The sequence below is a fragment of the Trypanosoma equiperdum genome (genome assembly GCF_001457755.1).
Source record: "Trypanosoma equiperdum strain OVI genome assembly, contig: ctg_549, whole genome shotgun sequence".
Lineage (NCBI taxonomy): Eukaryota > Euglenozoa > Kinetoplastea > Trypanosomatida > Trypanosomatidae > Trypanosoma > Trypanosoma equiperdum.
In genome coordinates, this window is record NW_027124475.1 from 258,001 (window position 1) to 283,197 (window position 25,197).

The window sequence follows — 25,197 nt, forward strand, 5'->3', positions numbered from 1 at the left end:
TTTTTTCGTAATGGCCCTCAGAAGCCCTTACGGCGGCCCATAGGGCGCTGGAACAAACCAAGAAAAGCAACATGGAAGTATAAATACACCCTCAAAAACATGGAAGACCTACTTCACTATTGAGGGTCCCCGACCGTCAGTTACACAACTTTAGTAGAGCAAAAGTGACGACCTCGGTCGGCCCGTGCGCGACCGGGTCTAGCACATCAGAGCCACTGTCAAGACGAGAGACGCTTATACAAATACAAATGGTGTTATCTCCTCCCTCTCCCTCTCCCTCACAAAAACAACAACAACAACAGCAGCACACTAACTTTAAAAAAAAAACATATCCACACGGAAAAAGTGAGCCCCTCTACCGTACAGCCATGTGACCGGCGCTCGAAAACTCGAGGAGGTTGAAAGGTTTAGCGCAACCCTCCTACCGCTTTCCGATCCCACATATGCTTCTGAAAACACTACAAACTGTTCGGCATTTATATGGGAAACGACAGGGTTAGGGTTAGGGGCGGTGCTGCGCTCAAGTTGTAAGGTGGTGCACGTTTTTGCGATTCAGTAGCACCACTAAAGTGAAAATAAAATAAACTAAAAGATCAACTCGAAGAAGAACAGCCGATAACAAAGGCAGATTCCGCTGCGGCAGGGCATTACCTTCACTCTGCCTCTCACGATGCTTATTGCGGAGGAGTCACAGAAAGGAACCGTTTTTGCGAGCAAAGGAGCTGAATGAACGGGGGAATGAAGCGGAACAAACGGATTCATTAGCATGCTGCATCGATGGCAACTATCACCTGCTTTTAGTGCCAAGTACCCGCACAGTGTTGTAACACACGACTTCCTCACCAACGCCACTGCAATCACAATAACAGGTCCCGCAGAAGGAAGGCGCCCTTTAGGTCATCACTCCCCGCACAGCAGTGCGTTATTCACAACGATCCAAACATATGAGCTCTCCACTGCGAGTCCGTTCTTCATACTCCTACTAGTCCACCCTTCCCTAATTTCCTTCACGTATAATATATCCATCCTCTTCCATTTTGTTTCTGCCTATGTATATGCGTATGTTCCTAACGAGTGCGTTTCCGTTCCAAAAGGCGATACGTATTGCTTCCAGGGAGTGACACTTCCTCCGGCTCACACGGTAGCGGCGATGTGGAAAACCATGAGTGTCCCAAAAGCTGGGAAGCGCTTTTCCTCGAGTTGGGCTCAAGCTGCAGCATCTCTCCCAAGAAGTCTATACTCTCATTACTCATGTTCACCATCCTACACCGTTCCTCAAAGTTCCTGGGTTGCCTCTTCGACGGCCGTAACCGTGAACCACCAGCTGCACCATAGTACACTTCGCTTCTACTTGACGGTGAGCCAAGCATGTCAGTGATGGCCGCCAGCGCTTGCTGTTCATTTCTAGCGTTGCTAAAAGCCTTGCCTCCGGTCAACATCTCATACAAAATACAGCCCGCTGACCATATATCAATCGATGAGTCATATTTAAACGAGCACTGACCCCCTAGAAGAATTTCCGGAGGTCGATACGTGACCACGCACGGTGGACCCGTCAAACGTCCTTGCCACCTACGCGGCACGAACCGCGCCCAGCCAAAATCAACAATCTTCACTACCCCGTTGTCATCTAGCATAACGTTACTAGGTTTCAAATCGCGGTGAATAATGTTCCGCCTATGCAGGTACTCCAAACCACGGAGCAGCTGGCGAAAGACGCATTTAACCGTTGGTAAGGGCATGCGACCCAGGCTGGACTCGCCCCGAGGCCCCCTCATCTTCCATATGCGGATAAGGGATACTAGATCATGGGAAACGATGGGCATGCACATGTGAAGCATCCCATCTGACGTCAGATAGTAGTCGATAAGACGGACAACGTTTGGGTGGTCGATTTGACTGAGTAGAATTACTTCGCGAAGGGTGGGCTGTGACAAGCTTCTCAATGCCGGCCCCGGTTTACCTAGCAACTCCATGCATTTTACCGTTAGATACGCTTTCCTCTCCGTGTCGTACACAATGAACACGCTGCCAAATGATCCCCGTCCGACCCTAATCACCCGCTCGTAACGTTTCCACAGTTCTTCCGCCTTCCAGATACGCAAACCGCATGCTCCTTGGTCTAGTTGCGTCATCCAATGCGCGTAGCGATCTAGTATAGTGCGGTTAAATGCTCCGACACTGTTATCGTACGCATTGTCTGTGATACCGTTCCTTGTAAGCTCGCCATGTTCCTTTGCTTCACTATCTCCCTGCTGCTCCATCTATACTCGGCAACTTCTGAACAAAATATATGAGCCGAACACACACGGAAGTACATGAAAACAAGGGGGATGGATGTGCAAATCAAGGAAGGGAGAGGCAGAGAGGCGAAAGTAACTGAAAGGACGTTCGCGGGTTGCCGAATGTGGGGGCAGTAATGTGATACAAGAATGTGCATGTGCCTGCGGAAGGAATTGATAAACAACAACAACATGAGCAAATATATTTCAAAGTTAGTAGAGCTGTAAAACAAATACAGGTGAGGTAAGGATGGCCTAACAGTCGTAAGCTCCCTCAGTAGCCAAAATGGTCACGGCTCCTGACACGGCAACCAACCGTGCCCTTACACGAATGTGCATAACTACCATTCGACGCAGGCTGGCCCTCAGCATACAATGGTCCCAATGCTACTAGTCACGGAACTAAAGGAAACAAAATGTGGCACCCCCCCCCGTTTCCCTACCGCTGCCCCCGAAGACCCCTATTATTTAATTTTCACTTACTGACCCACGCTCACACCCGCAGAAATAGATTATTCGTATAAACACGTAAACCGCTTGTAATTGCTACGGTCACTCCCCCTTGTCGGGTGTCGTTCCCTCCGCCTGAGCGTTGTTCTCAAACCTTATCATCTCAATTCCCATCATGTACGGGCGGAGTACATCGGGTATAACAACACCTTCCTCCGTCTGATAGTTCTCGCAAATACAGCACATAGTGCGTGTAATAGCACACAGAGTGCCATTCAGCATGTGACAGTACTCCTTCACATTCTGAGCGGCTGTACCACGCAGGTTTGGTCCATAACGGCAATTCACGCTTTGTGACTGGTAGTCGGTGCAATTGGAACATGACACTAGCTCACGGAACGCCCCAGACGCAGGGAACCAAGCCTCCAAATCGTACTTCTTTGCTGCGGCGTTGTTCAAAGCACCGGAGCAAATGTTAACGACGCGGTATGGCAGGCCGAGGCTCTTGTTAAATTCCTCAGAGGTTGTAATCATATCCTCTAAGTGGCGCCACGACTCCTCCTGCCGGGGTGAGCACACGACAAACTGCTCTATTTTATCAAATTGGTGCACTCGGAAAATACCGAGAGTGTCACGTCCATGAGCGCCAGCTTCCTTTCGGAAACACGTGGACATTCCGGCGTATTTCAAGGGTTCCTTAAGCTCCGTGAACCACCTTCCCCGGTGGTACGCGGCGATTGGCATCTCGCTGGTGGCGATCAAATACTTTTTGTCTCCGTCCCCAGATACCTGGTATAGCTCCTCGTCAAATTGGGAAAGCTGCGCCACCTCGCCCATGACGTCCCTGTTCAAGAAAAAGGGAGGATAGAATGGTGTGTAGCCCCGCTTGACGAGAAAATCAAGACTGTACGATACGAGAGCCACCTGCAGCTGAACGAGTCCGCCCTTCAACACGTAAGAACGGCCACCTGCCATTGAGGTAACTGCCTTTGAGGTGTCCATCATACCAAGTCGCTCCATAATTGACACATGATTAAGCTTTGCCCGCTTCGTCGTATTCCCGAAGGTGCGCACCACAGTGTTACCAGTTTCTTCATCCTGTGCTATTGGCACTGACTCATGCAAAATGTTACCCACGTTAAGCATGAGTTTGTCCCGCTCCTCTTCCAGCTGTTGTGCTTCTTTTGCGAGGCCAGCCACTTGATCCGACAGGTCCTTCGACAACTGTTTCAGCTGCAGGACGCAAAGCTGCTCGACCTGTTCCCCCTTCAGCGTCCCATTTTCATACGCCTCCTTCACTTGCGGTGGGATCTCAGACGTATCACCATCGGCTTCCTTCGCTTTCTTTTTTGCTCCCACAGCTTTGCTGCAGATGTTGATCAGCTTCTTACTGGCCTCAGTGAGGAACTGGGTGCGGCGCCATTTTTTGTCCGCCTCTATAATAGCGTCAACAATGTCAGGATCGGCAAAACGGCGGCGCTGCGACTCGCGTATGATATTTGCACCCGTCTCGTCTCGAAACAGCTGTATATCAAGCACCATCAAGACGTTAAATTAAAAACGCACCGTCAATGTAGTTTAAAAAAAAATGAAGGATAGAAAGGATGCCCTCTAATAATTCGAATGCTTTTCAGAAAATGACCCCTATTTTTTTTGTGTGGCGAACCATAAAAAAAGAAAATGGACAACATAAAGAACACGGTAATCTGATATTACTAGGTGCAAGAGATACGCAACGTACATCGGGGTATTACAAGTGCCTTCACAAAAAAAATAATAATGATAATTGAGGTGGTGCTCTGCACGGAGTGAATGCATTCCAGAAACGGTGACCTCGCTTTCTCACTGTAGCACCCGCATAGGCAAACTTCCGCCCGACCTATGTACATGGATTTTTTCTCCCTCTCCCCCTGGGTCACACCCCGTCATGAGAGGATTCCTCAGTTCCGACCAACTCTAGTAATTTCCCGCACATCTCGTCCGGTTTCAATGCGCCAGCAAGGCGCATAGTCACCAACACCGCCTCAACGAACTCAACAAACGTCAGGCGTCGCTCAGATGCGACAAGTGTTGCCAAGAACTCACCTCCGGGTCCTGAACTTTTTTCGTACAGGGAGTGCCCCATCGCGTTTCGTGGTTGGCACATGCCGGATGGCACAGTCCCTGGAATCTTAAAGCGGTCAAAGGGCAGCACGACATTCACCGCCTCTACAAGTCCAATGTTGCAAGAGTCTAGTTTGTCATGGAAGAATAAAATAAAGTTGTGGGCAGTCAGCACAGCGGCTGTACCGCGAAGGTCAGGAACAGCATCTTCTGCAAGTTGAAAGTACAGATGCTCTAGACGGTGCACAATATCTTTGGTAAGTATGGCTTCATATTCCCTTGTCACGGGACATAGCGGCTCCTCAGCGATGTGTTTTTTATCCAACAATCGTTCAACAATGGTTGTAAACTGTCGTGACAACTCGGCGAAGTTAGGACCAATGCACGTTTTTGCTGATAAACGAACGAGTGACTCAACAAACTGACGGTAGTTGATACAGCCGTCCAGGCGCAGCACCTCACTACGCAGCTTCCGCAGCCGCCCACTCCGCTGATCAACAGGCTCCGAATGATCTTTCTTTTCCTCTTCCTCCAACGTTGTTACAACACAATCAACTGCAACCCCAATAGTTATATAGCCGTTGATGATACGCGCATCGTTTAGTAGTCGAAGAAACTGAGGTATACATAAGTGTCCTGGAAGACGATGCCGCCACCACTCAGTGTGCGTCGTAACAAACTTAATGCCCCTTTGTTTCCCACAGTAGTCAGTGAAAATATCTTTAAGGGGGTTGTTGAATCGCAGTACAAGGAGTCTAATGGACGATGCGGCGTGTTCAGTTGATCCATCCGAAACGTTGACGAGGTCCGTTAAGGTAACCGAGGGGAGTGGGTCAGACGACATATCTCCGGGAGGAAGATCCATCTCATTGCAATCAAAGGTTCCGTAATACGAACTGCCAGCGTTTGTTATACATTTTCCCCTTCCAAACTTATTGCCGTCCCTCCATGTACCTTCATATGTACTTCCGTCCGCGTAGTAGAAAGTACCAAAGCCATTGCGCTTCCCATTAGCAAACTCACCCTCATACACGTTGATAACAGCGCAGCTAGGATGAGCGAATGTTGCTGGACCCTCTGTATCTGGTGTTGCCCTAGAGGGGTCAATGTAATGTACGTAGGTGGAGCGCCCAAAACCTTGCGGGACACCCTCATACCACTCACCCTCATACACTTCTACATAATAAGCGGTACCTGATTTCCATCCCATAGAGCCATGGCCGTGACGCTTACCGTTCACCCACATACCATCATACAAATCACCATTCGGATACAACAACTTACCACTGCCGTGGCGCATGTTTTCAGCCCACTCACCCTCATAGTAGGACCCGCCATTTGCGTATGTTTGTCGGCCTTTGCCGTGGCGTTTACCGTAGCGCCACTGTCCATTGTAGACACCGGTTGCTGTTGTACTCTCCCCATAACCATGGTACACGCCTTTGTACACTTCACCAGCGTATCTGTCACCGTTTGCCTTAGTTAGAACACCAATGCCGTGTGGAGCATTGTTGTGGAAGCTACCTTCGTATGAGACACCGTTAGCCCAGGATATCCGTCCGTGTCCCTCCATGCACCCATGTACGAATGTCCCTTCGTAAATAAATCCCATGGCAGAGACAAGTGCCCCGTGGCCGTGAAAAAGATTATCGTCATCCACTTCCCCAACATACTTTCTCACAGCCGTGGTTGGCACCGTGTTACTCGACACACGATCGGTACACACAGCCTTCAAATATCTGTAAATCTGCACCACTGCTTCCTTCGTTGTCATCGCGATACCGCCAACAACTTCCGGCTAAAGTAGTAAAGAAAAGAAAAAGAAGTGAAAAAAAACATTGCACTCAAAACACCACAAGTGAACGTGCGGTTTCCACCTTCAACGAAGCAACGTGCGCACGGATGTATATATATATATATATATTCGTCTTACTGTCGCAACTAATTATACTTAGAGTCGTCGTACAGCCTACGCCAAAACTCTTATCCCGCCGACGGAACGTATGACTCGATGAATTTCTTGACGAACTCTGCTTCTTCACTAACCTCTTCCGCCAGGCGACGCTCGTGGTCTTCACGCATGCGCTTCCGAAGTTTTTGACGGATCTTTGAATGCTCCTTCCTCGACAGCATTAAGCCAAGTTTAAGCTTGCGCACCCCTAAACGATCGTACTGGTTGGTGCCGTCCAGCACCTTCACGGCGTGCAGCGCCATCGCCTTGTTACGAAAAGTCAGCACCGCAAAATGTGTCTTGTTCAGTAAACTACCCTGCTGAGATGTCCTCAATTCCACTTTCGGCTCATAAGCCTCAAAAACGGTGCGAACATCGTTTCGTTCAGTTCCAGGTCCAACAAAGCAGTGCAACCGATACGTACTGTTTGTCTTTCGGTCCTTTCCAGCTTTTTTCTTCTTTATATCGCTCTTGGCGTTGTTGCACTCCTCACTGCGGGTTTCGCTCCCTAAGTCAGAGGGAACCTCATCGACATCCTCGACGGAAACACCAACCGGCAGACACGATGCACCAGTAGACCTTTTTCCTGATAATCCACGCCGTCGCGGGAACCGGTTCTCTCCGTCGACCTCAGCACCCCAAATGGCCGCAAGCTCAATTTGTCGCTCCTTCTCCAAATCACGCTTCCCCATCGGCTCACAATCTAACCTGAAGTTGAAAACAGCGAGTACACGCCCTCACAACCCCAAAAGGAATTCACAGTTGATTAAACTCCGATGTACTACACAAAAGTAATGGTAAAATTCAGTGATTTGAGATCACGTGCACTAATCAGCTATACAGTAACATTTCAGGAAAAAACGACATTCCACCACTGAACAAATTTCCTTTTGAAGGTAACGGAACTCCACGCTTACAATAAATCAAAGGCTCATAACATTAAACAAACCAAACACAATAACATACACACGCTACGCACATTTCTTACTTCAATGGGGGACACTGTGGATTGGCGTTCTGCACGTCCCTTTTCTCCTTCGCCGTAAATTCCAGCACCGTTGCAATAGCTGGAACCATTTTCATTCTCATTTCCTCACAGGAACAGCAAAGGTACTGCAGCACCACGTTGCGAACATATTCTACGCTCAGTTGCACGCGTTCCTTGGTTTTGAGCACCTCCATTTCCTTCGTGAATTGAGCTACAACACTATTATTGTGATCACACTCGCGTCTCAACACAGCGTTTTCTCTCTCTAACGCCTGAACATTTGCCTGAAGTTGACGAATCTCGTTGTCCCGTTGGCTCTGCTGTGCAGCAAGAGATAACATGCCCCTCTCGAAGACGCCATCGGATGGGACACGAGCCGCTGCAACTCCTTGCAAAGATGCAGTAGCCACCATCGATTCCTGCTGATCTCTCTCTCGCTGGAAAGCCTCCCTCTGACGTTTAATTTCCCTTCGCAAAAGTTCGCATTTCTCTTCAAGTTGGATATTCCTAGCCTCCAGCCCTGCGACGACATCGGGCGAAACTAAAGAGCTGCATTTTGCTTCCAAAAGGACAAGCTGGGATCTAGCATCACTGATCATTTGCCTGCTCTTATCTAACTCTGCCGCAGCCACATCGCGTTCACTTCGCACGCCTTCGATGCTCGAACAGATCAGTTCAAACACCTGCAAAATGGAGTCAGCGTCGCAAACGACACAACACGACTTTGCTCGCTCTACTAGCAACTTACGAAAAGAGTCCAACCTCTGGGAAAACAAAGAAACGTTCACCAAACGCTCAGCAAACTCGTCGCCAATAACCTCTAAAGGGTTATCACACTCACAACCAAGGAACGCCAATACCGTGTGACAAAGTTGTTTCAGGTAACAACGCGACGTGCACAACGACGTCCTCAATTCATCGATAGTGGATTCGTCCTTCGCTTTTGCCACCTGAAATATTTCCCTCCACTCAACCAACTTCTCTTCGTACATACGTTTATCAATTTCTTTTTCATGCAGCAGATGCCCACACCGTTCCTCAGCATCATTGCACCTGCGAAATAGTTTGCGATTGGCGTCAACCTCGGCCTCCAACTTCGATGTTGTGTTCTCCAACTGGCACCGTAGAGCGTCAAGCTCCTCACGAAGATCTGCAATACGGGGCTCATCCTCCTCCTTTGTGCTACATAAACCCTTTTTGAGCTGTTCAGCCTCGCTACGGGCTGCCTCCACGAACCGTGACGCCTCCCCAAGGTCGGCCCGCAACGTCTCATTAGCCTTCCTCAGCTCCTTCACCATGCTGCCAACGAGGGCGGCCTGTTGGAAGGGATGGCCCTCTGGCACTTGTGCCCCTTGATGCTTCGGCTCTATTTTCCGCTCGATCAACGCCTCCTCCTCTTCCCCCTCCCTAAGGCATTCCTGGGATGGGGCGCGTCCTTCCTTGAGAAGCTCAGATGCTTCCTCATCCTTCTCTATTTGCATCAGTTGTTCGTGCACAGCTTCCTGTGGTTCGACAGATTCTAGGTTGTGATGGTTTCCTCCTCCACTTTTCTGCACGTCGAGCTGGGCTGCACTTGTTGCCAGTTGATGTTTTTTCCTCACTGCGCTTAGTTCCTCTTCTAGTTGGCTAATGCGCAGGCGGTCTTCGAGGGTTTTTTGCTTAATTTTTTCTTTCCATGCAACTACCTTGTCGTGCAAAGTCGCATACTTTAGTTTTTCTCCTGCGAGGTCATTTCCTAGGGATTCGATAGTTTCTCTCATTGCAGTTACCCTATCTCGGAGTGCGTCGACTTCCCCTCGGTGGGAAGACGGCGAGGCACCTTGATCCTCAGCGGCCATTGAGTCTGCCGACTAGGCTTTGCTTGAGAAGTGGCGATTGAAGTGTGGCAGATCATGTATGTAACCAGTAGACGTTTAAAAAGTTACCAGTGATCGGCCGAAAGGTCAAGGCATCTGACATTGTCACTTGCAGGATAACAAGTTCACTGTAGTCTTGTAGATGTGATAACAATATCTGTGTATACGTGTGTGCGCGTGTGGGTGCACGAATGTAGGTAACAACGAGATTGACAGAGTAGTGTGATCTGCGCTCACAGAAAAAGAAAAACAGTACGATTATCAAAAGGAAAATTCCTATCGACGGGAGAACGCACTACATCAGGGAAAAGTACAAAACGCTTACTTCTTTCTCCGTACGTTGTCCCCCCGGTTGGCCGCCTTGTATTGTTTCTGCTCCACATTCGAAGCAGTCCTCAATAGCTTTTGGTCAACAGCAAATGTTACCGTCTTGTCAGGAACCGAAAATATGGGGAGTACGCCGTACGTTGACATACTGTTCTTGAGCCACTCGACCAACTCGGGGGTAGTGGAGCGCTCCCCGTCAGCTGCAGGGAAAGGCACCTCCCCTGAATACAGCCGAACGCACTCTGCTACCTTCTTCGCTTCAGCATCCACTACCAATATGTGAAAGAGTGACCGTTTGATCACCGCGAAAAGTTTTTTTACTTCCTCGGCACGAACACGTTTTTCACTGTCCTTCAAGTAGAGGACGGGGTCGTCAGCGCGTTCAAAGCTACAATGCCTACGCACAACCCTGCAGACTTCCCGGGAGGTAATATCCACGGACTGAATGTTCATTTTTGTCTCGTGGAACAACGATATAGACGCTGACTGACTTCCAACTTGAAAAAGGGTTTGTATTCCCCTTGCCTTCATAGCCTTCCGGAACCCGCGTACATCTTGGTCGATGCGAAAACATGCACGTATATTATCCAGCCACAGATTTGCAGAGACAGTAAGAGCGGAATACTTCTGACCTGGCGAGTAAACGTCCTGAGGCCGAACCGCAACGCCGCTGAGAAGCAGTCCATCTGTTTGTGGGAACCGAACATGTTCACACACCTCACCAAGTGCGAAAAGATCAACACTCAAGCAGACGGCTTGCACGTCGGCATTTCGGGCCCCACATTTACTTGTAAAATTTTCAACACCGCAGCAAAAGGCGATGGCGTGGCCCCTCTCATGCGTACGGCACTCGAAGAAAACCCCGTAGTCAATGAACGACCTATCAACGGACGTTTCGGCGGGCTTCAGCCTTGGGTCGATGCAAACACGAACGTTCGATGCCACCTGTTTCCCAAATAACTGCAGGGCCTCCGTTATCCTCAAGGTAAAAGTCTTCAATGCTTCTAACCGGTCATGCGAAGAGACGATGTGGTTGCCATCAGAGAGAGTGCTGTCAACTTTATCAAGAATGGGCCCAATGCTTTTTCCCGGTTCAATGGACTCACATAGGTCACCCAAGTGATCTAACGACTCAACGGAACCGACTGTTCTTGAATGAGTCGCAGCTAGCCAATCAGCGTGGGATACAATAATCTCCAGTTTGGACTTCAATTCAGCCACCGACAGGAGGTGGAAGAACGAAAGCAGGGGATCAAGGAACATTTCATCAACTATTCCAGGGGCACTCGACGGAGTGGTGAATACGGCATACGGCCGGGACCTGTAATGAAAATGATAGAAAGATCCAATATGGTGATTTGTGAGTAGAGTGAGGTGGTATGCGGTAGCAAGCTGCGGCTGGTTAGGGAACGCCCACACATTGGAGTTCATGTCGATCAGACACGATACGTCCTGTTCGCTCAGGAGGGTGTTCAGGGGGACCAAAGGGTCAACGGATGCCAAGGGCATAGCGCCATGAAGCATTCCTATAATATTCACTGCTTGGATAAGATCAAGTGTAACTGTATGGGTAAGTGCCTTAACGGCATCCTTTACCTGCGGTGGGGGTTTGCAGTGCTGTTTCACTGATGCCTGCTTCACGCAGTGAAGTACGCGACCAGAAAAGCGTTCACCGTGTCTTTTTATTGTTTCTAGAGCTTCAACCACGTCTGCGGGATCGCCGGGAAGGTCAGCCTTATTTAATATTTCCTCCGACGTTCTCCGTTTTCCCGGATCCCGCTCCAGGAGACTTGCAATCACCTCAGCCATTCTCGGATTCCAGGCGTAAAACCATTGAGGAATCGGTTTTCCACGACTAATATCCGTCATTATGTTGAACCTTTCCCTGAATCCCTGTCCGGCAACAGCCAACCACATCTCAAGCGCTATCATACCCAAGCTGTATTCATCCACACTGAAGTCATAACTCTCACCCCGCTCTTGTTCCGGTGCGCAGTAAACAACGGATCCCAGGTTGCCTGTCGGAGAAGGACCCACTTCAAGTTCATCCAGTGGTCGCACATCATTCAATTCCACATTACTTGGGCTATGCTTCATCGATCGGTGTAGTGTCCGCGCTAACCCAAAATCTGCCACGCGAATGGTACCAACGTCATCGCTGCTCACGGAGCTCTGCATCTCGAACAGGATGTTGTCCGGCTTAAGATCACGGTGGACTATGCCTTGCCTGTGAAAGTGAGACACGACCGTCAGCAACTGACGAAATATTTTCGTTGCCACCTTGTCCCCGTTCCCTGCAGTAAGCAAACTACCTTCCTCTTTGTCGCACTGATCGATCAGATGCCGCAGGCTATGTTTGGAACACAATTCCATTTGAATGTAAAGTGTAGAAAATTCCTCCTCCTTGTGGGAGTGCATTGGGCTCTGTAAGTCATACAACAGGTTGCTCTCCTCACCATCATCATCTTCCGCAGAGGAAGAGCAGGAGTAGCATGTTGTGTTTGTTGTCTCCCCGCCACCCTCACCATAGTCGGAGGCGCCGCCGACCCTAATGCTACCACCGATAGTAGACCGGCGGTTTGAGTCGTAGCTGTGAGTGGTAGATCCATCACCATCGACACAATCGTCCTCAACCTCTTCATCGCCGTCGAGAACGTAGTCCAACAACTCATCGTCGCACCCCGGCTCGATCCATGCATCGTAGTACCGGACGATGTGTTTGTGGCTGAGAGCGGCCAAACTCTGAACCTCGCGCAGGGCCTTCTCTGCCTCATTTTTCCTTATCGCTATTTTCTTCACAGCATACAGACGACCATCAACCTTCTTCCGACAGACGTATACAGGAGCGAACCCACCAGATCCCAGAAGGCACTGCTCAATAAACTCGCTTCGGTACCGACCCGCTGACACTCTCCGGAACGTGCACGTGCCCTCTTCATGTGACCACATCCACTTCATCAGAGGATCCGATCCATCGATGCACACCTGAATGGCATCGCTAAAGATTCGCTTGACGTACTCATACTTCCATGTCACGCATTTCTGCAAACCTTTTGGAATGAGTCTAGCATCGTTCAGCAAGTAGTTTACGAGTAACTGAAAATTACTGTTAGCTTCCTCCTTCGATTCAGGGTCTTTCAAATGGCAACACTTGTTAAGTAAATGCAATGCCAGTACACTGAGCTTAACAACGTCACGTTTCAGCACGCTTTCCTCCGCTCCCGCGGGTGCCTTAGCATTTTCAATTTCCACCGTCGCTTGGGTTTGTGGGTGGCTATCCTCAGTAGATATCACTCGCTGCACAACTGATATGATCTGCATAATGCAGGGAGCCCCGGCAAGAAGACAAGGACTTATGGCATCTCTGATGTCCGTTTGGAGTTGTCCAATCTCCGCCTCACTTAGTACGCCATCAAGACCTACTGCTGCTTGGTGGGGAAAGAGAATACGGACCCTCGGTGCCACGAAGGGGTATCCACCAACGATGCTAACTTCCAACACCACACGCCGTGTGGGTTGCGTTGACGAATCAATGGTAAGCAGGACGACTGGGTGGAATCCTTCGCGCTCCACAATGTGAATGTCATCATAGTTCGCCCTTAGAAACTCGATTTCATCGGGTACCACATTGGTTACTTCGGTTTGGCCCTCTGAAATCAAGTCGAACGAAAGACATCCTTCAAACTTTCCCTCGTCTACGTGCATTCAAAAATTGAACTATTACCTCCGATACCCTCTGCGTGAATAAGGGGCGTTTCGTCTTGACCTACATACAAAGAATGTATACAGATATAGTAAGGGAAAGAAGCGTGTGCCCAGAGATATCACCTTTGTGTGGGCTTGGGGGTTCCACCAAAATACCTCAGTTGCTGTGCTCCAGCTGCGACAGGGAACAAGTATATATAAAACCTCGAGGAAGAGAGCGGGTAAACAATGGGGACGATCGCAGGTGCTGCTTCTTTCTAGACGGTGGGGCACGCAGATGTCACGCGGCGCACGCCTCGGGAAAGGAAGTGTAGGCTGGCCAAGTTTACCGTGGTGCGCGGAACCTTTTCTGCGACAGCCTTGTAACCAACCCTGGCCTCACTTACCGTTTTGTCCGCGTGGCAAGCAACGCAAAGTGTCTGTAGGTTGTCCAAATCAGAAGATCCCCCTCCTTGGGATACGGCTAGTATGTGATCTGCATTCCAGATGCTCCCCGGAGTAGGGTGCTCAACAATTCGGTTAAAAAGCACAGGGTGCTGTCGAAGTTGGGGGTGCAACCTGTCAAGTATATCTTCCCGTTCACTTCGACTAGTCGCAGCGACTGCTAAAGAATAAAGCAGTTCACAATCCACCTGACAAACCGAACAGATACCTTTGTCTACCTCCTGAACGCCCCTGCGGGCTGCAGAGCTGGACCGTTTGATAAAGAATACCCCGCGGCAGGCACCGCTACAAAACATCCGGGTATCATCGTCTATACGCACGACGCTGCCTGGTGAAATGAACTCCGAAGCTACCAGCGTACTGTCGCACTCCAAACACACCGGCAGAAAATGAGTTTCTAAAGGGACTAGCAATGCCCCGTAAGTGCGCTCGGGGAAATTGCGTTTCACTACCTTCCAGAAAAACACCCTGCCCAAGAGAATGTCGCTCTTGGCGTAACGGACAACTGTTTTCCGAGGTGCTCTCACCGGACGCCACGTAAAGTTAGATGGAAGCCAGGCGGCAGCCGTCCGCAGTCTCCGCCGTTCAACAGGAGATAACATATCGACATGGCTCAAGTAATCCCTCAGCTGCCTTGGAAACTCACCATCATGCCGCCAGTACTGCTGTGCCTCCTGAGTCGACAAACTCGTTAGATGCTTGCCTTCATGAACCACATGAATTCGACCTGTGTTGTGGCTGATACGGAAGAGAAGGGGTGCCGATAACCCTGATATGTCCAAAAAGGAGGGGGCTGGATGTCCCGCAGACGGAGTGGCTTCTTCCTCTAGTAACGCATTATGTACAGGCGCAGTGCCACTTAGGTAGCTTGCATCTAACGACAGCTTCACACCATCGGTAATGCGCCTCACTGCTTGAAAAGATCGAGAAAGACGCGAAAACTGGGCCCCATCAAAGAAGGATCCCGTACTTATAATGTAATACAGAATGACATGATTTTTCTGCCCAGGGCGGTGAAGCCGATCTTCCGCTTGCTGCATCCAACCGATGTCGGGCGGAAGTTCCGCAAACAACGCGCAGGAAGCACCTGTCAACCGAACTCCAACCGCACAAGCAGTGATCCCGACAAGCGCTACAGAGACGTCCCCATCATTAAAACGTGAGAGCAGTTCCACTCTCGAGTTCATGGGAGTCCCTCCATCGATACGTATCCATGTAACCTTCTTATCGTTTACGTAAGTCGTCAGGCAATCCAAAAGATTAAGATGATGTGCAAAAAGCACAATTTTTCCATGCTTGCAAAGCAAAAGGTCAACAATGTCTAGTATTTTTTCACGACTTTCAATCCAATTATCCGAATAAACCTTTTGGAAGAGGGACTTGTTCTTCTGACCCCTGATTGCATCAGTTGGAATACGCAAAATAACTCGTTGTTTCGTTGGCAAATCAACTAATGTTTCCGATTTAAGCCGACGAATCATGCAGGTTGCGTTTAGCAATGAATGCAATTCGGTACTTCGCGTACACTCAAATGTCCTAAAATATGGTGAGAACTCAATACGACAGTATCGCAAAGCAAATTCGAACCTTGAAGAGCCAAGCAAACCGGGACAGACCGTATCAACCTGGTTGAAAAGGTCAAAAGGGGTCGACAGCGAGGGAGTCCCGGTGAGAAGCAAACAATACTTTGTTCGCCTTCCGAGTTCACACAACAGGGTGGTGTAGTGTGCATCACAGGAAGCGTCAACTGAAGTATGGAGAATATGGCTTTCATCGACGACTAGGGAGCTCCATTGACGACTCTTCATGTGGTTGGCCAACAAGGAAACCATATGAAAACTTGTGACAACAACCTTAGGTTCATCACTGCGGGAAAGGAAGTCACTCGAGGAAGTAATAACGCGAATATCGTCCATGTTCAGAACATCCATGAGCCATTTCTCCAACTCGTCCGCCCACATGTGCCGCAACGCGGCAGGGCAGACAATAAGTGCTGGAAAGGCGTTCAAGGCGGCCAAGGTTCCAATGGCTTGAAGGGTTTTACCAACACCCATTTCGTCAGCAAACATGGCCCGGCCACCGAATGACAACGCTTTACAAATCCCATCCACCTGATGCCGGTGTAACGCAGCCATAAGTTTTGGTGGCAGAAGATCCGGTAAATGGACAGCTTTGTTTTCTTTAACGGTTGATATCGCTTCCCTGCAAACTCTTGAAGGCTCATTGACGTGGAGACGGTTTCCGCTCTCACCCGATAACATCCTAAGCTCATGCAGAAGGAGATCCAGTGAGTCAATGGAGTATCGAAAGCAGCCCTCTTGTATCATTGTCGACTCGCTCAAACTAAGTGGCAGCTCTTTCATAATTTGAAGGGAAGCTGAGGTAGTCATATTCATGAAACCTAAGCGAACACATCTGTTGGTAAAATCGATTTCCACTTGCGCTATTTTGCAGTTATGTGTGGAAATCCGACCCGATATAACGGGGACAAATTCGATGAACCTTTCCCCCTCATTCAACTCTGCAACGTAATCACGAAGAACAGATTGCACGTTAAGAATTCCGTCAGGGCAACGGCACTCGAACACGCAACCAAAACGGGAAATCCTGAATAATCTCTGTGAACAGCAATCAAAGCAGTATTCCTGACCCCTTCGAAGTAGCTGCTCCATGGCCCCAAGGTCGTCAGTGCCACCTGAAATATATAAAGAAGATTCACATAAAATCCACTACCCCTATGTGTATGCAACAGTCAAAACCGCCATAGAGGATGAGAATCAAAGAAAGGACCAATGCATGCATATATTGTGGTGCGCGTCTAGTAACACACCACAGTGACAGCACCACTTCAAACTAAAAAAAAAAAGCTCGGCCTCTCAGTCTTTTCGTGCAGAGTCATGCAACTTTGCATGCGAAAGAACTGTGGGCAGCATATTTTCACCCTGCGGCAAACACTGCTCGTGGTCTCAGTGATATAAACGCCCTTAAATGTTTGGAAACATATTCATACGTAAAACATCGACGCGGCATATTTAAATTAATATGCCAGTTTCTTCAATAAACACATAGCAAAAGCGATTTGCTACCAACCAACGAAAGATCAAGTACGGCTTCTGATACCTTTACAGCGCCGATGCTGGAAGGCACTTGGTGGTCTCCGATGGCGGCGAGGACCAGATCTATCCCCTGTCGCTGGAGAACACCAAAACCTTTTCGGTTCCACGATAACAACTAGAAACTTACTGTTCAACTCACTCAATGTTGTGAGCAGCGTGCCGTTTGGGGATCAAAGATTATACAGGAAATCCGAAAGCACAAGTACGTTTCGGTTTCTCCAAACCCTTGTGCGCTTCGAGCTACCGGACAGCAGTGGGAGCCCCGTACACACACAGACACACACACGCACGCACAAATACAAATAATTTTCTTCGACACATTTGAGAATCAAACACAATCTGGATCCTTTGCCTCCTCTACCATGGGTCCGTATATAATAAACCGCACCGGGACCTTATGCAGTGAAGTTAGGATGCGTCACTGGTTGTCTAGCTCTGAGCGGTTCTTGTTACTGATTTCCCCCTAAAATAAATTATGTTTCAGTGAAATAAAAAGATTAAGACACATATTTACATCAAATCACTATGTCACACTTAATCAAACCCCTTAATGCAGCAACTTTACTCCCAAAAGAGAAATATCAGAGGGGGAATAGCACTACAACAGGACCAATAAGTGGGCAAAAGAGCATCGTTCCATTTGGTTGAAGAAAAAAAAACATTTTGAGCACAGAAAAAAATTACCAAAAAAGCCGTCGCTTTCTTGGTACGTTACGTTCTTATATAACAATGTAAACGCTATTACAGGGTGTTGTCTTCCCTATTCTCTCCCCTACAACTAACCATTTTCGCTATGTTCCCCTATGGAAAAAAAGAAGGATACTCCGCCCTTTAATAACCCTGCTGAATACTTTCCGCTAGTGGGGGTTTGTGCTCCCCTCCATCCACCATCTCCTGTGGTGTCTTCCTACTCATAGCCTTCCTACTTGGTCTTGGTGGTTCTTTTATGTACATTGGCTTCGTTCGTACCTCACGATTGTTCTCTGCGTATCGGGCAAACTGCTCCCGTGCCTCCCGTTGATCTTCCAATTCCTCCCAAGTCAATTCCCACGAGTCTCTGTGCTCTATTGCAAGCAGTACCATGTGTTTGGCAGCCTTTATCATGTCGTCCTGTTCCTTTTCAGTTAAGTCCCTCACCTTTTCAGCCGGATTTCCCGCCCACATTTCACCTGAGGGGATGACCGCGCCTGACTGGAGAACCGAGGCTGCGCACAGCATGGAGCCAGACTCTATCTTTGCATCCCTCATCACAATGGCGTTAGCCCCGACGAAGGAGCAAGACGCTATATCAGCTGCATCAACAATCGCCATGGGTTCGATGGTCGTCCACTTGCCAATAGTTGTGCCTCCCGTCACGATCGCTTTCTCCTGTACGTTACAGCTTTCCCCGAAATATATTGTTTCTCCCCTTTCTGCACGAACAATGGCATTATACCCAATATAATTCTTCCGCCCTACACGAACATCACCCGACAAAAATGCACTAGGGGCAATGAAAACGTTATCCATCACGGTTGGACGCACTCCGTTTACTGCAAGGAGTCTTGGAACACAATTTAACGCTTCCCTTGGCTGCATTCCCATTAACGCATCACTCAAGGAAATAATCTTCCTCGACACCACGGAAAGTTTTGTTGCCAGTCTGTCCAGCGCGAGAGCAAGTTTCGTTGGTTTTTTCACCGCCCAGTCAGGAAGAACTGCCGGCATTTGCGCTTCAGCAAGCGCAAGCCTACACCGTTTCATTCCTTATGATTTCTTTACATGAGCACACACACGCACAAAAAAAAAATGGTATGGACAAGAGGAAATAGAGGGAAGTGTCTGCACGCTCCAAAACCAAGATGCACATCCGAGAATAACTGTCGCCAAAAGAGAAACCCTTCAACCTTATGGCATCCATCCTGTGTCATTTAAAAAAAACCCTGTTGAAGTTTGCGCGCTGAGAATGATCACTCCAAATCCAGAAGTTCACCACATAGTATTTCTCATACTCTACTCTTCCTTCATATGTGCTTTACACAAGTCGTGTCAGACGCGCAACCACGCTATCAACAAGTCCCAGGACTACGAACAAGCCACCAATTATTCCACAGAGTTGCACCAAAAAGTGGTATATCGGTTCTCGTTTGAAATTATTGTTCACCTGCATTGGAAAAAAATCGAAGGAAAACTCGACAGAAGGAAAACCACCATAGCCAATAGCCACTTCACGGGAATTCCAGTTTGCGCTGTATTCATATGTCGGGGGGTGGAGGCCAGATGAAGCGCCACTTCCGTAGGTGGTAGGCACTATGTTCAAATAATACCTGACCTTCATGAATCTTCCACTGCCGTTAAATCGTTGTTTCTCCAGTGGATTTAAAACACCTCGGCGAGAATGACGTCTTACGCTTTCGTCCCCAATAGAAAATTTATTTATCACATGACTTGCATCAAATTTCAAAAGGTCCTCCATCTTGATTGTGTTTTTGATGACCTTTGGAGTGAAAAATATAACGCCACTCACTTTTCTTACATTCAAGGCACCCCTGTAATTACAGCCGGGGTTTTCCAGAGATAGTTCACCGATGCATTGCTCGACCACATTTTTATTCGGCCTCGGCAGTCCTTTTCTATCGTGTTCGGCCATAACTTCTTCGCAAGTGTTGCAGCAATTCTTACCTCCAGCGATGGCTTTATTACCAGTAAAACACCTTCCGCAAAAGTCGGGGGAGTTGGGGTCATTTCTCCTAGTATATAAAGGGCTCCTGGGGTCTGTGAAAAAGCGTCGGGTGCCCAAATAGGCAAGATTTCCCCCTACATCCACGGGAGTTTTTAACAGGTTTTCCGTAACATTAATACTAAAAGTTCCGCTAACATCACTCACATCGAGGAAAAGATCGTGACACGGCTCTTGCATGAATGTAATGTCAATATTAAAAGTGATATTCTTCTCAGGGCTGGTATCCACTGATAGTTCCGTCTTGTAGGCATTCCAACCTAAAGTGTAGGACATAACTTCCCACGATGCAAGAAGCCCAACCGCAAAAACTGTTATAATGCTAATAATAGCACCAGCTCGGGTCTGGGATCGGCAATAATCCTCCTTTGGTTTCGTGAAAAGGTCTACAGCTGCAACTTTCCGAAGCAAAAAGGACGACGGAACTGGCTCGTCGTCGCTTTCGCTGCTGCGTTTCCGGAGGCCTATCATTGAAATAAGTTATACGGCTGTTTCTTCATACATTGAAAAGGAAGAAAGCACTCGGTGCTGCTGTCAGTAGAAGCAGAAAATGAACGCAGAGCCACAAGGGGCTACTTGCAGACACCTCATGGCATTGATGCTAAAGTGTCTCAACAGCGTGACCGCATCTGAATAAGACATTACTCCTGGTAGTTACACATTCCATCCCAAATCAAAATACAAACACGTGGAGTGGAAGGGAAGGGGAGGAGCACAAGAACAAACTGCGATCATGCCCGTAGAGAGGTCTTGGAGGGCAGGATAACTCGCTGACGATCGAATCTGCGCCATCCGCCAGAATAAGGCAATTCAACAAACACATGTAAGATTCCGCAAAAAAGATTACAGCGCTAAATGTTTACGTGCAGCGGCCCCTACAATTCTCTTGGGTCATTGACAGCACCTAGACTTCTCTTGTCAGCCACTCAGGCACATTTGTCCCCACCTTGTTTCCTTCAGGTGAGATATTTTTTTCACTTGTCCCCCCTACTCTGGAGCAACATTTGTTGCGCGGGTGTAACTCCCAAACTTTAGAACTCCCCACTGAAATTCATTACACTGCAGTAGACATTCACCAGGATCACGACCGACCACCACGACGAAGCACACAACAAGGTGCTAGCTGGTGCTTATGATGTCATCCCGCCTTTGAGCACTCGATGCACACTCTTACTTTGGCGACTACGGGCTGCTTTTGAATAGTATTCGCTGTCTTTTAAAATACTAGGTGCTTGGCGGACCAAAGAGCTTTTTTTCTTTGGTGAAAGGGGGGTCAGACTGAAGAGGGGCCCACCGTTCATCCTCCCCCTAACACCATGGAAAAAGTTAATCACCATACAAGGTTTAACACCCTCTTTCAACAAGCCTTCTCCGTGGTTCATGGCGCTTTATCCGCAGTAGAGCTGACCGCACCCACGCGCACGCCGTTGGGAGTTATTTCCCCCTCTTGCTGGTCCTCGAATAAAAAGCATACCACGAAATCGGATAAACCCTGCTTTCGCTGGAGAATCAGCGGGCATTCCAGCGTACTCGATGCTAACTCAGGTGGTTGGCGACCCGTTAAGGAGGAAAGGCAACAACATCAGCTTTGGGGTTTGATAAGAGCGCCCACGCGACCTTCAGCACGTGCAGATGCGCTTTCTGGGATACCTGCAGTGTGTTTCCGTTTTTGAGCTCACTGTCCGAACTAGACACGTGCCCAACTTCATATGGATCGCACAGGAGACCTGGTGTTCTCTCAAAGCCAAAGAGGGTGGCATCGGCAAAACACCCGTACAATTAAAAATCTAGCCTTGCCATCGTGTCCACAGCTCCCTTGTGTGCGGAGGAGAGCAAACTCACGAGGATATCTTAATATCCGAGCAAGCGGCTGCTCCAAAGTGTAAAGAATACCGATACTTCTGGGTAATCGTATAGCGTCCGGCAACGTCGACAGGCGCTGTTTCCATCTCAGATAATGCCTGTTGAGCTCATGATCGGAGACTGGTTGCGTTTGAACCTTGGTCCCGTGCGTTTCCTGTGGCCGTTAACCGTCATCCGACCACCGCTGGCGTGCCGTCTTCATAGGGGAACTCTTCATAACAGGGAATGCGCACAAAAAAGGAAAAAAAGCACAAAGAAACACCGAGGACGGCGGGAAGGTGTAGGCAGAGCGATTGCCATATCCTGGCGGATTTGTCAGGACGTCAGGTATTTCATCTAGAGCCGCGGTGTTAACGTTCCAGGGAAATGGAAAAAGGACGGAGTAATTCGAGGGAACGGGGGGAGCCCCACGTCGGTACAGAAGAAGGAGCGTGGCAATAGAAGGTGCATCCATGTCGCTTGCAGGTGTTGCCACAAAAGAGTCAGGAAAGGGGGAAGAGAATGACGGTGTTTAGCGATTCATCATCCCCTCTAATTGGCGTAAAAGCTGCCCCCTGAGGTAAATGGGAGTACCTTGCAACACGCACGGAGAAGCACAGCATAATTAACCGGAGGATGAATGCCTTTAGACCTGCAAAGGACCAAAAGCGGAAAGAGGAAGAAAAGTAACTTGGAGAGGGCGCCGTTTTCGAAATACGCCAAATCAACCTCGTGTTTTGTATTCGCAGTGCCACGCGGTACAACCCCTTAAGCCGTCTGAACCGAGATTCTGAATCAATCTCAAGTGAAAGGTAGGAGCATTTCTGCCCCCTCGTAGCGGTTGTGGGGAAGGGGAGTGCCATCCCGAAATGCAGGTGGCGTGCCGTCAAACCCTACGAAACACGGTGTAGTAGTTCCCAAGGTACCTGTTCATTCTCCCTTAGTGACTCTCGACACTAGTGCTTTTAAGGCGTCACCACCCGGCGATCCTCTTCTTTTGTGCTACGCTGTGCGGTCAGACCTAGTAAGAATCGCGAACCCCGCGATGAATAAGCGTCTACAGGAAAAGGAAAGGAAAAGAAAAACGGCAGGGACTGTGATAATCGCACCGTTAGAGTGCCAACAGCGCGTGAATCAACTATAGTTGCCATGCCTCTGAGAAGAAGTTTGAGTAACGGAAGCTGCTGTTGAGATTCATGGACTTGTCGCGGGTGATCGCACCCCTCATGTACAGTTCTGGGTTGAAAAGAGAGTGAGAGGAGGGCAAGGCGAAGCAGATAGGCTTGATTTTCCCCGCGGCTCGTTTATTATTCCTTTTTCCTTCGCATTGCACCGGTAAGAACCCCGAAGGTAGCATTACATTTTCCCTGCTGCAGGGGCATGTGCTGCCGGTTGAGTCGAGCGTTGCATCGGGCTGTCTCACCGAGCCAAATGGTGTGGGTGTGCCACCACCTCTTCTCCGAGGAGTGGAGTTCCTAAGCATCGCCCATCCGGCTGGCCCCAGAAATATTATTTCAGTCTTTTAGGTTACAGTGGTGAAGTGCCACCCGAGCTCATATTGGCCGAACCGTAGGCGGAAGGGGAATTGTGAACTTTCATGGCCCTCTCTTTTTTTTTCCTTGGTGACCGCCGCCTTCCCTGAGCCCTCTCTGATTGGGGGGAGCGGAAGGGGATCCCGCCGGTTTCATCTCCGTCGTTGGAGAGTTACTTCCCCGGCCCCTTCGATCGATGTTTCCTCGTCCGTTTCTTTGGTTTATCGCACCTGTGTGGACGGGTTGTTGGTTTCTGGTACTTCGTCTTTTGATGTTCGAGCACGCCCTTTAACCTCTAGGTTGGACTCCTTCGACGCACGCATGTTCTTCCACAGTGCGGGCGCCGAGGTTTTTTTGTTTTGGCACCCCTTCTACCTGCGTGTACAGCCAACGTGGATCAGCTGGTGGACACAGTTGGCCTCCGGGCGCGTCCTCTTTTAGCGGTATTCTCTGAAGGCGGGTGGTTAAGACTCATTTTTTATTTGTGCCGCTGTTACTTCAATGTGATCCTGACGCATCGTGCATCTGCTTTGTTTGTGCTAGCTGATCGTTGCCACTGTTGGTTTGTTGCTGTCCCTATGTTGTTGTCTCTTACAGGGTGTGGTGGTAGTGTTTGCTTTACGTTCGTATGGTGAATGCCTTCTACGATGTTTTGATTTCCGGACGTTTTGGGTCTTTGGTTTTGTTAGTGTTTAGTGTTGACAAAGTTGTTAACGTTGGTGCTGCAGCCGACGTGGGACTGTGTGGGCCGTCGGTACTATTGGTGTGTGTAGCTCTCCCTCTTGGCTTCGTTTCAACAGCCCTTTCACGTAGCAGGTAACGTGGTTGCTGTACCTTTGAGATGTATATATATATATATATATATTGGAAAGAATTGTCCTACAAAAGGGACAAGGGCAGCTGATTTACTTGAAGTAGAGAGGGTCGTTGGGAAGAGGGTTGTTTGGCTTCATTCTCCCAGATTAGCTAATTGGCGACAAAACGCAGTTTGCTACCATCTTTTTTGTTCTGCCTTTTCATGTTCTCCTACACTCTATAAAGCTGTTGCTAAACGCGATGGCCAAACTTGGGACCTTGTACTCCGATGATAAAAGCGTAGAAAAATATTACGGTCAACGCCATCGGTTGTGGTCTCGTTTTGACGACGGCGTTTGGATGACGAAGAAAGGATGGTTCGAGGTGACGCCTGAAGGCATTGCCCGATCTTCTGCTTCCCTGCATGACGTTCTCAAAGATAAGGGATGTTGTTTGGATTTGTTTTGCGGCTGTGGCGGTGACACAGTCCAATTGGCTCAGGTTTTTGAAAAGGTAATAGCTGTAGATATAGATCCCGATGCTATAGAAGCAGCCAAAAAGAATGCCGAGGTATATGGTGTTTCGACTCGAGTTACATTTCTGTGCGCCGACTACAGGACTCTAAAACCTGAAAACTTTTCCGTTAACGCTGTTCACTGCTCTCCCCCATGGGGCGGTGAACTGTATGCTGGTGCGCCGTTTTTCGATTTGCAAAATTCGCTTTGTGCCTCAAATGGCATAAAAATTTCGGACTTTTATGAACTGCTGTCAAAATTTTCGAATAATATTACCATGTTTCTACCGAGAAACACTCTTCTGTATTCAGTAGTTCCACCAAAATTTGCTGGGACCTTTGCGGTGTGTAGACACTATGCCAACGAAAAGTGCAAAGGGATTACTATTTTGTGTGGCGATTTGGTAGCGTCTTCCCAGCTGAAAGCACCCTCAGCGCCAGTGTATTCAATACGAAATAAGATTCCACTTTGTGTAGAGAAGCGAGGGCGTGGGTCTTTGTGAATAAAATCTAAGTTGTTTATGGTTTTGTTGTCATCCAAGTGTCACCAAAATCAACAGCTCAAGGTGTACA

At 48.7% G+C, this 25,197-nt stretch overlaps 10 protein-coding genes across 10 annotated transcripts; 1 reads left to right on the forward strand and 9 right to left on the reverse strand.

The window, feature by feature from the left end:
* Nucleotides 1–1,067: 1,067 nt before the first annotated feature.
* Nucleotides 1,068–2,264, reverse strand: TEOVI_000239000 (cdc2-related kinase 8, putative; the record flags this gene model as incomplete). The annotated part of the gene is made up of 1 exon (XM_067225473.1): nt 1,068–2,264. One exon carries the CDS (start codon nt 2,262–2,264, stop codon nt 1,068–1,070), a length of 1,197 nt encoding a protein of 398 aa, XP_067081574.1.
* A 570-nt stretch (nt 2,265–2,834) lies between these two features.
* On the reverse strand, nt 2,835–4,274 carry TEOVI_000239100 (seryl-tRNA synthetase; the record flags this gene model as incomplete). The annotated part of the gene is made up of 1 exon (XM_067225474.1): nt 2,835–4,274. One exon carries the CDS (start codon nt 4,272–4,274, stop codon nt 2,835–2,837), a length of 1,440 nt encoding a protein of 479 aa, XP_067081575.1.
* Nucleotides 4,275–4,647: 373 nt separating this feature from the next.
* On the reverse strand, nt 4,648–6,609 carry TEOVI_000239200 (MORN repeat, putative; the record flags this gene model as incomplete). The annotated part of the gene is made up of 1 exon (XM_067225475.1): nt 4,648–6,609. The coding sequence occupies one exon, from the start codon at nt 6,607–6,609 to the stop codon at nt 4,648–4,650; it is 1,962 nt and encodes a 653-aa protein (XP_067081576.1).
* A 209-nt stretch (nt 6,610–6,818) lies between these two features.
* On the reverse strand, nt 6,819–7,478 carry TEOVI_000239300 (uncharacterized protein; the record flags this gene model as incomplete). The annotated part of the gene is made up of 1 exon (XM_067225476.1): nt 6,819–7,478. The coding sequence occupies one exon, from the start codon at nt 7,476–7,478 to the stop codon at nt 6,819–6,821; it is 660 nt and encodes a 219-aa protein (XP_067081577.1).
* Nucleotides 7,479–7,770: 292 nt separating this feature from the next.
* TEOVI_000239400 (GRIP domain containing protein, putative) lies at nt 7,771–9,612 on the reverse strand (the record flags this gene model as incomplete). The annotated part of the gene is made up of 1 exon (XM_067225477.1): nt 7,771–9,612. One exon carries the CDS (start codon nt 9,610–9,612, stop codon nt 7,771–7,773), a length of 1,842 nt encoding a protein of 613 aa, XP_067081578.1.
* Nucleotides 9,613–9,951: 339 nt separating this feature from the next.
* On the reverse strand, nt 9,952–13,662 carry TEOVI_000239500 (protein kinase, putative; the record flags this gene model as incomplete). Its single annotated transcript, XM_067225478.1, has 1 exon — nt 9,952–13,662. One exon carries the CDS (start codon nt 13,660–13,662, stop codon nt 9,952–9,954), a length of 3,711 nt encoding a protein of 1,236 aa, XP_067081579.1.
* Nucleotides 13,663–13,919: 257 nt separating this feature from the next.
* TEOVI_000239600 (SNF2 DNA repair protein, putative) lies at nt 13,920–16,778 on the reverse strand (the record flags this gene model as incomplete). The annotated part of the gene is made up of 1 exon (XM_067225479.1): nt 13,920–16,778. The coding sequence occupies one exon, from the start codon at nt 16,776–16,778 to the stop codon at nt 13,920–13,922; it is 2,859 nt and encodes a 952-aa protein (XP_067081580.1).
* A 1,275-nt stretch (nt 16,779–18,053) lies between these two features.
* On the reverse strand, nt 18,054–18,965 carry TEOVI_000239700 (Bacterial transferase hexapeptide (six repeats), putative; the record flags this gene model as incomplete). The annotated part of the gene is made up of 1 exon (XM_067225480.1): nt 18,054–18,965. One exon carries the CDS (start codon nt 18,963–18,965, stop codon nt 18,054–18,056), a length of 912 nt encoding a protein of 303 aa, XP_067081581.1.
* A 271-nt stretch (nt 18,966–19,236) lies between these two features.
* TEOVI_000239800 (Endoplasmic Reticulum-Golgi Intermediate Compartment (ERGIC)/Endoplasmic reticulum vesicle transporter, putative) lies at nt 19,237–20,412 on the reverse strand (the record flags this gene model as incomplete). Its single annotated transcript, XM_067225481.1, has 1 exon — nt 19,237–20,412. One exon carries the CDS (start codon nt 20,410–20,412, stop codon nt 19,237–19,239), a length of 1,176 nt encoding a protein of 391 aa, XP_067081582.1.
* Nucleotides 20,413–24,371: 3,959 nt separating this feature from the next.
* TEOVI_000239900 (Methyltransferase small domain/Ribosomal protein L11 methyltransferase (PrmA)/Met-10+ like-protein/tRNA (Uracil-5-)-methyltransferase/Putative RNA methylase family UPF0020/Methyltransferase domain/RNA cap guanine-N2 methyltransferase, putative) lies at nt 24,372–25,127 on the forward strand (the record flags this gene model as incomplete). The annotated part of the gene is made up of 1 exon (XM_067225482.1): nt 24,372–25,127. One exon carries the CDS (start codon nt 24,372–24,374, stop codon nt 25,125–25,127), a length of 756 nt encoding a protein of 251 aa, XP_067081583.1.
* Between the last annotated feature and the right edge of the window lie 70 nt (nt 25,128–25,197).